Consider the following 14510-nt stretch of genomic DNA (forward strand, 5'->3'; position numbering starts at 1 on the left):
TCATAGGCTGAAAAATCACTAAACTGCTGCTAACAAGTTAAACCAAACTATCTCAATAAGTTTCCTTTTTCAGATCACAGCATGATTACGTCAAAATATAACCAACACTATAAGATAACATTTTACTTTGTTCATTTAACTGTTATAAATCAATAACAGCAGACAAACAATAGTAAATATTAAAGTGAACAGATAATGGTCTAGAGCCCAACTAAAGCAAACACCCATCACCTTAATGGTAACTTACAATTTGTGATTTTTTTCTTCAGTGATTCTGCTTGTTAACATCAGGTGTCTTCAATAATGCTCAATCATCACTAAATTAATCACTTAATTATCTCCTCAGCCCTAAATGCCGCTCCATCTGAAAGCAGGTGATGGTGATTTACTACTAATCAAGGAACCTGAATCTGACTGCAGTAGATGTGAAAGATATGAATAAAAATTATGTTATTTCAGCCAGCGCTCATATCTGTATTTACATCCTGTTTTCGGTCGAAGTCCAAAGTAGAGTTCACGCGCGTGATCATAGGTACTAAACCTATGCACGTGAACTCGACAATCGACTACTGTGGACTTCGACCGAAAACAGGATGTAAATACAGGTATGTGTGCTGGCTGAAATAACATCATTTTATTAATTCATCTACTGCAGTCAGATTTACCCGTGTTCACTCTGAAGGAATCACTCACATTGGCTGTGCACTTGTAATGACACATAAAGGGTGTTGAGAGGCTAAAAGCAGGTTTAAAACTTGCCCCATTGAAGTCAACAGGGTGCAAAGTTTAAAAAGAGGATAACACGGTGTAGGCAACACCGATTTTTGTCGTTGTTCTCTGTACTGACAGCACTCCAAATTTACAAAAAAATTAGCTCAATGTTAAAATTGACCAGAGTTCTTCTTTAAGGCAAAACAAGGAAAAATTGCAGGGGTCTGGGGACTGTAAACTGTAAATTGTTTGTGTAATTGGTTTTAAGTAATAGTACCTTGTTTTGTTTGCATTCTATAAAGCCCAGTGACATTGAAGAGGAAGTGATCAAGGGTGTGGTGATAGGAATCCTACTGGTTGTGGAAAATGTGATGGAACCTCAGTCAGCGTTCTACAATGACATTGTCCTGGTGATTGAGGAAGAAGTGGTAATGCGTCACCTGAGTGCTGTACCTAATGCTTTTCTGAACCTGATGGGCCTGGTGTACGCATTAAACCTTGACTACTCAAAGAAATTCAAATTCACTTTTGAAGTGATACAGCGCCTGTTTATTGGTGTTGGATCAGACTCTTGCACTGTAAGAGTTCACTCTTTGAAGAGCAAGTTGCTGAGATAAGACAGAAAACAAATGTTGGTATTCTTGATTTTCAAACAGACTGTTTTGTTGTTACCTTGTTCTGCTTGCTCTTTCCTTGCCATGTTTCTACGAGTGGGAACTGAAGACACTGTTTTTAAACAGTTTAATCTGTTTTTTACACAGCTTATTGTGAATTCTTCATGTACACTTGTTCCTGCAATGAAAATATCTGATAATGACAAGGAGAGTTATTTGTACTATTTTGGCTCTAAGATGGGTCTGTGCATAGAGAAGTTTGCACTTGTTTGTGTGAGCTGTATGTATGTGAGGGTTTTTCTTGTGGAGTTTTTTTTTTATCTTTGCAAGATAATTCTTTGTGTCTGTCTTTTGGGTGCAATGCATCTATTTAAAAAAAAATAAATGCTGAGAGTTTCAATTTTGCAGTTGTTGATTTCATTAAAAATCTGGTTCCAGATAGATATCTAGAACTTCTTGTTAAAGCAAGCAATGCAGTCCAGTAAACTCAAATAGTTAAGTTATGATGTTGAGGAAAAATGACTATTTATGTCAATTAGACTTGGTTAATGGTTGTGAAAACATGAAAAATTAAGTTCATCCAATATGTTTTTCAGTTGACTTAACTAAAAATTATAAATGCTTATTAATTGATACAGTACGTTGGCTCAATTTACTGCAAGTTATTTCAACAAATACATACAAGTTGAGTGAACTTAAATCCTAACGTTGGTTAAACTTGACTGAGTCAATGCAACAAGATGACTTGACTAAGTCAAGTTGTGTCAACAAATAATTTTTTACAGTGCACCACAACTCTATTGTGCTTGTATTTTAGAGGGGCGGTTCTGTGTAATGTATAGGCATCCTCTCCGGCCAACCAGTCTGAGACCTCTTTATCACTTAGTTGAACTCCATTATCCTTTGAGACTGCGTCTTTTAAACGTTTTTTTTTACCGCCTAAAGACCATGGGTTAGATGGCATATAATAAGCCTTTTTCATAAGCTCCGACATGTTATTGTTTCAACCTCTGTAAAAGTAATAGCTCACACATGCATAATGGTTCAACCTTTTATTAAAAAAAAAACAAAAAAAAAAAAACATCTAATATAGCAATCAGTAAAATAGCTCACACATGCATAATGGTTAAACCTTTTATTAAAAAAAAACAAAAACAAAAAAAAAAACATCTAATATAGCAATCAGTAAAACAGGCACTCTACAAAACAAAACTCTAAATGATTTAATGGCATTAGAGGATTGTGAAAAAAGGGTAACAATAACATCACCAATAGTCTAACCAGTAGAAGACATTTCTGCATGCCATCATGTTACGATTTAGGATATAATTGACAAACATTTAGATAATTCTACCGGTGTCGTCCTCATGATTGAATTTTAGTTTTGGAATCATTAGCTTACATACATCTGCCATATATGCACACATACAGAGTACATCGGGGATTGCAAACCATCATAACCAGAGCATCTTTTACCAGTACACACGGTGGCTCAATACCGTAGACACATATGTTTGATAATTCACCCCAAGAATTAGGCGTACCTCTTATCAAAATCATTTGTTTCTTGAGATTTCTTACACGTTTGATTTCAACATCAACATCATCATCATCATCATCCGATTCACTTGAATACTCAATGACTCTTTGCATTAATGAAATCAGCTGTCTTCTGTAATGTCCTTTAAACATGAATTCCATGAAACCCTTTCGGCTACTGGCAGCTGCCATACTAGTGGGCTCTTCGTCACTCTCCATTCACAATTGAGAGACCTTGCCAGAGATCGATGACGTCGTAGATGATCTCCTTGCAGGATTGATCCAGAAGTGTGTCCCTGATTTCTTGTAGCTTAGTACCGATGAATGGTTTGTCTCTTAATTCATGCAGAATAGACCCAACTGCTCCTTGAATCGCCTGAGGATGGGATTTTAAGCCGCGTCGGTTTAGGACAAATGCTATGATGAATCGTAGGTTAGGTTTAAACAGTTTGCCGGCCAGTTCGTCAAAGTGGGTTTCGAAGAAGTATGTGGGGGGTTCGTACAGGCAGGAATGTTGCAATTGTTTGCAATGATCTGTTGCACAGCCCTCACACTCTTCCTTCAGTTTGTCGTCAATGAGGTGTTGTAGCAGCAGCACTATTGTGGCTTTTACGATTTTGAATCCAGTGGTGCTGAAACATCCGTCTGTAGCTTCGAAACCGGGTTTATCAGAACACTCGCCAACACTACACACATTAGTCAGGAAAGTCATGATGTGGTATCCAAGCTCAGTGCAGAATTTATCCAGCCATCCTTTCTGCGTATCGGACGTGTCAGCCCCGTCTGTTGGAATATGATCAGTAGCATTGTCATCAGGCTCACCAAGACAACAGTTGACAGAGGCACCATAGCTACAAACATACTGTGATTCCGCGTCTTGAGACATGGCTTAAAGACAAAGTGTGAGGAGGGCCAAACTTACCCTGGTTTTATAATGGCTGTAGTAGATGGGCGGGGACGGATGAGTGTATGTCACACTGCGCGCATATCTCTCAGGATAGAACAGCTGCACTTTAATTTCATTGTACCCGGCGTGCATGTCGCAACACTTGAACATTTTGTTTATCGTTGAAAAAAGGAGACTCAGCAGACAGGCGTCGCACCATTTGTACAAAAATTGCATCGTGTACAGATCATGATGGTCATTTTGTAGAACAGTTCCTGAACAGGCACAATGCTTTGTCTTATCTTTACAACTGAATATGTAAACACATTCATCCTCTTTCTTTTTAGAATGATCACCGACCACCCGGTACCTAACATTCGGGGCCTCACCGTCCTACTCGGAGATGTACAATGGTTCGTTTCCACCGTCATTCAAATCTTTCCAGACCCGGTTGTAAAATAATGTCTTTATCAGGAAACATCATGCATGGGTCTTCTCCCGGTATAAATTGCCCTGGAGTATCAGATGTGTAGAGCTTAAAAGTTAAAAACTGTTTATGAAATATATAGCCGAATATATGGTCACTATTCAGTATAAATTCCCCTTTTACAATGCTTGAATCAGCATGAACATCAACATGTCCTGGAGCTTTTCGCGGAGCCATCGTCAGATATTCCGTCATATCGTCATCCTCTCTACGCTCTGGAGTTTTAGGTGATCTTAAACAATCCATATCGACGTGTTTCACAAACACGTATCTGTCTTACAAAAAGATGCTCAACTATTTATACAAAACTGAGACTATAAGACAGACAATGGTATTTCAAACACCCCCTCCTGAAAAAACATTACTCTCACACCAACCAGATTACAATCATAAAACACACAACCATAAAAATTCCGGAATCACGAAGGTCATCGTAAAACCCCCATATGTACACACATCCGGTCATAATCAGATGTCATAAAAAAAATCATAAATCGGGGCCATAAATCATTTTTGACACAAGGTACCGCATATTGCTACAGGTATATTATGCCTGATATACCTGTCTGAAGGGATGACTGCTTTCCCCTTTAATGTCATAAACTAATAGCATTTCCTGCTCTGTCCCCTCCTCTTCCTCTTTGCATTGGTGATGCACTGGAGAGATAAAAATAAAGGTGACTCTCACACTAGAGGCTGCTTTAATTTGTTTTATATCAGGAATAAAAGATCAGTGAAACTGCCGAATGTTGCCGAATTCACAACGCACAAAACACCCCATTCACACAGATCTGCAAAAACGACTGAAAACGCTGTATTCTGCTGCCAGGCCACTAGATGGCGATGAAACACTATAGACTGAACACGTAATACGCATGTGAATGATATCATTGTCTTCACAGATTCACGTTTTTGCTGTTTACATGGAGACCGTTTCCAAAAACGTGCAATTTGAAACCCGTTTTCAAAACTTTGCGTTTTCAGGCTCCCAAAACGCCATTGTCGTGTAAACGAACGGCCAAAACTGATAAAAAGTTTTACGTTTTTAGTTGAAAACGGTGTCGTGTAGACAGCCCCTAAGAAATGTTTGAGTGCTGTTCAAGAAAGGTGCGAGGGGAGTCTTTGTGTGCTGGGAGCTCTAACTTAGGGGAAACGCTAAACGGACGCTCGAGATTAATACATAATTGTGTGATAACTGACATTCTGGTGTACTATTCTCTGAACCCTCCAGTCTGTGTGGTTGTTACAATATCAACAATTTTAGATCATTTGAAAGGTGCTTTAGCTACCGAAGATTGTCTCTCATCATCAACATGTAATCCCTGTTTCACAGACAAGACGTAAATCTAGTCTCAGACTAGAATGCATGTTTGATCTGTTTTAAATGAAAGCAGATCTTAAAATATGTCAATGTCATTGCTTTGTCTCACATTTGTCTTTTTCACATTCTGCCTCATTCTCACAGGAATGGTAGCTTAACTTTTACCTGCACCAAATGTAGTCAGACAAGATCAGACAGAAACAGGTTTTTACCTTTGCAATGTGACTACTCCAGTTACTGGCATGTTTAAAATAATAAACAGTACAGTCATTTAAAAGTGACTAACCAGAGTTGATAAAGTTAAGGAAGGCAAATGGTTGGTATGTTCTCTAACCCCGAGGGCATGGCTACATGTTATTTGTCTATAAATGTTTCTGGGACCTGGCAAAAGTGAAGCTGTTTGAGAGAAGTTGCACTTTTGACGGATCGAAGCAGAGCTCTCGTGACTCTCCCCCACAAAAGGTTTTTAGACTTGGACAACCAGAAATGTCTGGATACAGAGAATTAAGAGAGTGAACAAGGTAAGTTCCTTTTAATATTTGGCCTAAAATTGCAAAAAATAAAATAGATTTATTTGTTAATATAATGTATGTTGTGTATTTCTTTACCACTAAAATGTTTCATTTTTTAACTTTGGTATGTTTTATGCCTATAAATAATGTGGATCCATCAAAGCCCTAACAAGATTTTTAGACTCAGAAATGTCTGGAAAACGAGACTTGCGCGATCGTGAACATGAAGGTAAGACCATTTTAATAGTTGGCCTATGTTACTAACTTTGCATAATCTCTACAGTTTTGTTTTATTTGTTAAATTATGTATGTTGTGTATTTATTTGCTTCTATAATGTTTAATTTTCCTAACTGGTATGTTTCATATGTATAATTCATTCCCAGGAACAAATATTCCTAAGTAGTCTTTGACATTACGATCTGTGTATGGTATGTACTGTAAAACATTGCTGTACAAAAGGCTTTGCCTGCCAGCAAGGTTTTCATGCATGAAGAAATTCACTGAATATTTTGTTGTATGAATATCTGATCATGCAATATATCAAAAGAAGGAACAGACCATCTGCTCTAAGAAAAAACAACAAAAAACTATTATTGTGCGCTGTAAAAATAACAGCCAAATGTTTACCATTATTAGAAAAAACTTCTCCGGTTACTATTTTAACCTTGTTTCACTGAGAGGCGGGAACGAGACATTGCATAGCTATGCTGCAGGAACTCCTCCTTTCTACACTTTTGTTGAAATCTTATGGGCTAATTGTCGCGAAGTATGCAAATTCCTACAGGCAGTATAAAATGCATGGGTGCAACAATTGCGTCAGAATCACAACTGAACACTGCACAGCTGATCGAACAACGAACACGCTGGCTAACGCAATCTGATGACATCACTGTACGGTATTGCTTGGCCAACTTTGTTATTAATACTAATAACAGCATGTCTACTTAGTCTTTCCTGGGCCCTTGATGATCCCAGGTATGTTTTAATCAATTTGAGCTTGGAAAAGCTGAGGCAACTGTCACAGGCAGAGTGCAGGCTATCCTGAGAGCTACCCAAAGATTAGGGTAAATTTCACACATCTCATTTTGTGTGAGGTAATTGAGAAGCTCAAGAGCGGTCATCATAGATTGGGGAAGTTCAGGAAGATTCGCAATCTCTACAGCCAGTACAACCATCAATATCAGCTTCCTTTTCACAAGAGAGTTTTTCCCCCAATAAGCTCACATTGTACCCTCTGAAACTTTCGCTCTAGCTCCCTAAAATGTATCATGTAGGCAGGTATATTAATCATGAAATCAGAAAGCCTTGATTTGAATTATTATTAGTAACCGGAGACATTCCCTTTCAAGAGTGGTAACTCTACATTGCATAGCTACGCTCCCATACACAAAATAAATATATTTGAAATATATTTTCTACATTTATTTTTGGAATATATGCAAATATTTTAAATTGGCCCAATAAATATATTTTAGTTAAATATGTAAATATATTTTCAAATATGTATACATATATGTTCATATATGTTTTAAAATTTGCAAATTGTTTCATTTGAAATATATTTTGAAATTTAAAAAGTTAACATTTTCATAAACAAACAATTTATTTTTTAGATAGACCACTTCAGCTGTGGAGGTAAGAGCAGTGCTCTACCACTTCCCCCACCCACATTTTACCTATTGGTCAGTGGTCGAACCGGCAACCCTTTGGTTACAAGCCTGAAGCCCTAACCAGTAGGCCACAGCTGCCCCTTTACTGACTTTATTGGCCTAAAATGACAATTTTATGTAGGAAATAACACACAGAATGCAGAGTTCCCTATTTTTACAGAATTGAATACAGTTATGTAATAGTGTGTGTATGCAGTGTTAGACACTGAGTTCTATCTATTGTTTGAGTGCACTTCACTGTTGGAGTGTCACTGCTATACTTGCATCATAAATATTGAGCATATTTTCAATATTTAAATGACTTCAGGAAAGATGTCAATAAAACAACAATAAATCTAATAATTACACTTAGTGTTAGGTACGTGCCACCTAATATGGCCTAATAGTCCTAGGAAAGCAATTATCTGTCATTTTACATTGCAGTCATTTAAATGTAAGTACAGTATTTATTATAGCTGTGTGTCATAGTAGTGAAATATGGTAGCCTACTGTTGTGTATAGGGGAAAAGGTAGAGGAATTACTATGATCAGAATACATTTTTGACCCTTCTTTAGCAAGCTAAACATTTTATGACCACATATTTTGTCATATATTTTAAATTACATGTTATACATGTAAATATATTTTACACTTAACATCATATATTTTTGTTATATTTCAGAAAATATTTCAAAATAATAAATATAAGTGAACAACAATGCAAATATATTTAAATGCATTTGGAATATATGCCACAAATATTTTTGACACTTTAAAATATATTTCAATATATATATATTTTTTTCTATATGGGCTTTGGGAACTGTATGAAATCCTGCCGTGAGAGTAGTGAAGATAAGCCCGGGTAAAATGGGGCCAAGCTACACCAGCCACAGAAGAGACAGACAGTCAACCAATAGCAACGCCTCTAGGAGTGCTCGCATCTGATAGGTGGAATTAGACCAATGAGACATCATCCACGACCCTATCAAAATTTGCATTTACAAACGCAATGAAAGCGAAGGCTGCACTGAACCAGGGCAGATACAACACAATAAGCATGAAAGTAAACACAGTGTCAATTGCGTTAGCGGTAACCGCTGTATTAAACACTAGTAGCCATATACACAGAGTCAACAGCATAGCGGTAACTACTGCGTACAACTAGAACAGTTCACAATACATGAGTAAGGAACTTAACTCACCAAAACATCCTCTACATCCTTATGCATCGCTTTCTGTCAGGACTTTTACATGCTTTTCTCAACTCAGTGAAGTGACGTTGGTGTCCGTGTTAGCAGTAGCATGAGCCGTCAGGCAAGTGTTATTTAAATAAACTCCTGATGTACTTACAAACTTTCCAATGCCTCATTTTATGAGTACAGAACCTATTTGTACTACTGTAGAGGTTTGGTACCATTCTGGGCATTATTAGTGGGGTAATTTTTAGGGCTGGGCGATTTAAATCGCGATATTGTTATGCGCATCTCGTCAGTAAAGCCGGTTCCTTGATTAGTAGTAAATCGCCATCACCTGCTTTCAGATGGAGCGGCATTTACTACAAAGAGCCGTAGTTAACTGACAAGCTGAGCCAAATCACATCAATATCGCGGACGTATCGCCAGCGATATTTAATGCGATATGGCTCAGCTTGTCAGTTAACTACGGCTCTTTGTACACAGCAAAAACTCCAGTGTTAAATTAACACTCCTGGGAGTGTATGAGTCCACACTCAAGAGTATTTAAGTTAATGAGATAATTAAGTGATTAATTTAGTGATGATTGAACATTATTGAAGACACCTGATGTTAACAAGCAGAATCACTGAAGGAGAAAATCTCAAATTGTAAGCCACCGTTATGACGATCAATGGTTGCTTTAGTTGGACTCTTGACCCATATATTATTAACTTTAGATTTTGTTTGTCTGAAGTATCTGAATTATAATCGCCAGTTGAACAAAGAAAAAAGTGATCTGATGGTGTTGGTTATATTATGACAATCATCATTTGAACTTGATCACTGAACTCATTAAAATCCTTCTTTCTGACTTCGATTTATGTTGTTGGTTACAGCATAACTGTGAATCTGCATAAATGCCCAGAATGTTTGATAAAATATAAAGAATTTCTTAAAAGTTGTATTAAAAAAAATGGCCTTTTAGGCACACACAGATGTCAAGATTCAGTCTATGCATCTCAACAATGGTGACGAGCAGAATATTCAATTAGGAAAAGTAAATTACATAGACAATTCAGATCATAATTTATTCATACCGCAATGCATGATGGGAGCCATTAATGAGTTGTGATTGGTGGCAGCCACTGCAACATGCTTTATTATTGTCACCATTGTTGAGATTCACAGGCTGATTATTGATGTCTGTGTTTTAAATGATTTTATTTGAATGTCTTTTGATCAGAACAATGTTGATTAAATATTTTGAATTATAAGTGAAGTACTGATAATCGTAGGCTGAAGAATCACAAAACTGCTGCTAACAAGTTAAACCAAACTATCTCAATAAGTTTCATTTTTCAGATCACAGCATGATTATGTCAAAACATAACCAACCCTATAAGATAACATTTTACTTTGTTCATTTAACTGTTATAAATCAATAATAGCAGACAAACAACAGTAAATATTAAAGTAAACATATAATGGTCTAGAGCCCAACTAAAGCAAACACCCATCACCTTAAGGGTAACTTACAATTTGCGATTTTGTCCTTCAGTGATTCTGCTTGTTAACATCAGGTGTCTTCAATAATGCTCAATCATCACTAAATTAATCACTTAATTATCTCATCAGCCCTAAATGCTGCTTCATCTGAAAGCAGGTGATGGTGATTTACTACTAATCAAGGAACCGGCTTTACTGATGAGATGCGCATAAGAATATCGCGATTTAAATCGCCCAGCCCTAGTAATTTTACGAGATACAAATTGGAGCCAATAGCGCCTGGACTAAGCCATCCGGCTGATATTTCAAAATAAGCTCTAACTTTAACAATGTTCAACCAAGGGAAAAAAGGCTTCTGGGGGGGTGTTTGGCTCGATGTCATGGTGCAAAGTACCCTAGGTTGATTTTACTTTGAACCATCCCTTTAAGGAATGTGGATACCCCAACAGCGACGAGATGGTGCGAGACCGCATTGTTATTCCTAAAAACTCACGGCAAGTGCTGGAGAAGTTGTTTAGCCACGGCGCGGAGCTAACGCTAGACCAAGCCATTGACGTTGTGCGCTCCCATGAGCTAGCACAAGTCCAGCTCAAAGAGATGGTGGGAGGCAGAGACCTCAACAACGACACTGTACACGCCATAGGCTGAATACCGGAACACAGACGAACGCGCATGAGCTATAAAGCCAGGCCGAGGGAGCCCTCCACAGCACATAGAGAATGTGACCGATGCGGTGGCCTGTACACCACCAAAGACGGCGCCTGTCCAGCCAAAGGCAAGCAGTGCATGAAATGCAAAAAACTCAATCGTTTTGCAAAAGTCTGCAAGTCAAAACAACATACAAAAACTCACACAAGAAAAGTGATTCACACTATGGACGAAGACACTGAAGATGAGCAGGTAGAACTTTTTATTGATGGACTTACAACTGAAAACACTTCACAACTGAAAAATGTAATGAACAAGCTTATGCTGAAATTGAAATTGGAACTCAGAAAGTTAAATTCAAAATTGACACTGGCGCACAGACCAATGCAATTCCTGTACACATATTTGGAAGACTGTTTAGAGATACTGCCATAAAACCAGCCACCCAAAAGATCTCTGGCTATGGTGGTGAGTTCCTGAAAGTGAAGGGCACCTGTCATTTAAAGTGCAAGTACAAAAATACCGCCATTAAGCTTGAATTCTACATAGTAGACACCAAAGCACCTCCCATTCAAGGGATGAGAGCTAGTCTAGACCTTAAGTTAATCAAGCTGCAGTGCAGTATATGCCAGGAACGACGTAATGCTAACCCCAAAGAACCCCTGTGGTCATATGACATACCTGAGAAACCATGGCAAGTAGTAGGTACAGACCTCTTCACATGGAACACTCAAAACTTGTCATCATTGTAGACTACTACAGTAGATTCTTTGAAATGGAGCGGCTCACAAGCTGCACCTCACTTGCAGTTATCACCAAACTCAAGTCCGTGTTTGCTCGTCACGGCATCGCAGAGATATTCATCAGCGACAACAGACCATGCAACAGCTCTAAGGAGTCCCGCCGCTTCGCAAACGCGTGGGACTTCACCCACACCACCACAAGCCTGCGTTACCCACAGAGCAACGGCCTTGCTGAAAAGACTGTCCAGACTGCAAAGTGCATCCTGGACAAGGCAAAAGCTGGAAACACAGACCCCTACCTCACTCTGCTGGAGTACAGGAACACTCCAGTGGACAACCTTCAGTCACCTGCCAGACTGTATTCTCCAGACTGCTTACATGTGCCTTAAGCACAAGTGTTCAGTTCATGGAATTAATGTTGTGGGCCCTATTTTATCAATCTGAAACGCAAGTATCAAGCGGGAAACGCAAGTAACTTTGTGGGCAGGTCTTGGGTGCTGTTGTTATTATACCGGCGGAATAAATTACTCTCGTGCCCGACGCAAATCTAAAATGCTTGTTCCATAGCGGATTGCTATTATAACGGTGGATTTGCCAGGCACGCACCAGGAGTGGTTCACAGCCGAGGAGACCAACGTTCTCGTCAGGCCCATAAAAGACAGAGAAGTGACATTGTATGGGGATGGAGAAACCGACCCAAATTAGCTTTGGTTAAACAGGCGTATAATAATTTTGGTAAATGTGTAAGCTAGATTTATGCCTATTTTTCTTCATGGACACAACAGTGATTTCCCTCGTGTGTTTATAATTTAGTCTCTAAAGCAACGAATTGTTTTAGAAAACAATTCCACCACTGACCAGGAAAAAACTAGTCTAAAGTCAGTGGCGGAATTGTTTTCTAAACCTCCAAAATAGCACCAGGGAATGTTTGCGCTGGAACACGCCTCCTATTAGCCCAAAAGGGACACCGTAGCCCTCGGGCAAGATCTCTGTACTCTCGCGAGATTGTGCGGAAGTGAGATGGCAAAATAAACACCCAGTTCAGAATGTCAGGTGTGCGTTCCAGTTATTGCACATAGTTTAGCTAGTGAGCAAACGAACAAACATTACAACCACAACACAATAACAATAAAGAAACTACCAGGACTCGTGATTACCAGAAGCAGGACGAGCTAGTGCCATACTTCGCTAACGTCAGCGATGGTCAAGGAGCACCCACACGTGCACTACACTTCACACACATGCACACTTACGTCAACCAAGATCAATCACTATGGGTTGTAGACCACACAATGTGCCTCTTCAGAATCCACCACCAAATAGAGCAACTAGCCCTCCTGCTCCGGACTCACAGTGCCTGTCCAAGCTTCACAGGCCGGTTACCACTCACAGTGACAATTGATAAAAAGAAAATATAATTTATAAAACAAAAAAAAATACAAAGACAGCACCCAAAAATAACAAAGAAATCAAAGCAATCAAAATACAGGAAAATAATGAATTAAACAATCACAAAATAATAAAGCAAAATAACTTAAACAAATAAGCAAGCAAAGACAAACATCAACAATGCTGAAGTGTGCTCACATGTGAGCAACTGCACTCAAGCATGTTGATGAAACAAAACAATAGAAACAAAAATGTTAGAATAGTAGGAACAAAACAGCAGCGATGAAAGTCCTAAACCAAGCAGCACAGTCTTCATGTGCCCTTATACAGGCAGATTAATTCACCTGCAAAAGCCCGAATGTAAGCTAAAATATACATAGTATTAATTCATCATTGTTATACAATGATTGCACATACCAAACATGCGGAGATCGTGTCATTCATCCGGCAGCAACAGATGAACAAAGTTTACAAAGCTGAGCCGGAATACACAGATAAAGCCCATCACTATAGACCAATTTTCAGTTGGTAAACATGGTGACGTTTTTTTGTGGGCGGAGCTTAGATGGTGGCAGAACGATCCCTTTGGCCGCTTTGCTAACGTTAGTTTGCAAGTTTTGTTAGCTTGTTTTTTAATAATGACTGGAGAAAATCCGATTTTATCTTAATGTGCAAGGTCACTCACTGTCCAGGACCGCGACTGTTATTTGCAAAAGTTAATTTTAACGGACACGCTCAGTAAATGGATGGACGATCTGACAGGATTAACGCTACCTCCGGTTGAGTGGCCTGACTTGTACACCTACCTGATAGAGAAACTGAGCTTAAAGAGAAACTGAGGGCATATACTGTAAATCTTTAGATGCCTATAACTGTACTAAATGGTCACGTTACGTACAAGACTTGTGTGGTAGCCTACGATCCTGCCTAGCCAGCGCCCGACACAAAGACGACAATGTAAAGAGTGACATTACGGTGCAATTTTAACGATGTGAATATTTTCTAGAAATAAAAATTCCAGATACAGCATATTCATTTTTTAACTATGTATTTGATTACCCTTTATTACCAGGTTCTTCAAAAAGTAACTGTTATAGTCACAATCAATCAAAACAATGTATAAAATCATAATGATTCACAAATAATCACAATCATTTAGAAAACATTATGCGATAAAATTTCAAATTGGAGCCTGTACTCGTCGATTCTTGCACCCAATAACACAACAAGATGACATTTAATAATAATAATAATTTAAGCTCCTTATTATGTAGCCGAATCTGTGCTGGTTTGTATTGGCCGCCTCCAGTTTTCCGTTCGTTTTG

General features: G+C 38.5%; 1 protein-coding gene across 1 annotated transcript in view; it reads left to right on the forward strand.

Moving 5' to 3' along the window:
• The first annotated feature begins 5851 nt into the window (after positions 1-5851).
• The window catches only part of LOC311074609 (interferon-induced very large GTPase 1-like), a 47086-nt gene continuing 38427 nt past the window's right edge, over positions 5852-14510 (forward strand). Inside the window, exons 1-2 of the mRNA XM_084101325.1 lie at positions 5852-6079; positions 6234-6299. Of these exons, the coding sequence (XP_083957451.1) occupies positions 6260-6299 (40 nt within the window). The 5' untranslated portion in view covers positions 5852-6079; positions 6234-6259. The remainder of the gene's footprint in view (positions 6080-6233; positions 6300-14510) is intronic.

The sequence above is a fragment of the Abramis brama genome (assembly GCF_963993115.1).
Source record: "Abramis brama genome assembly, chromosome: 1".
Lineage (NCBI taxonomy): Eukaryota > Metazoa > Chordata > Actinopteri > Cypriniformes > Leuciscidae > Abramis > Abramis brama.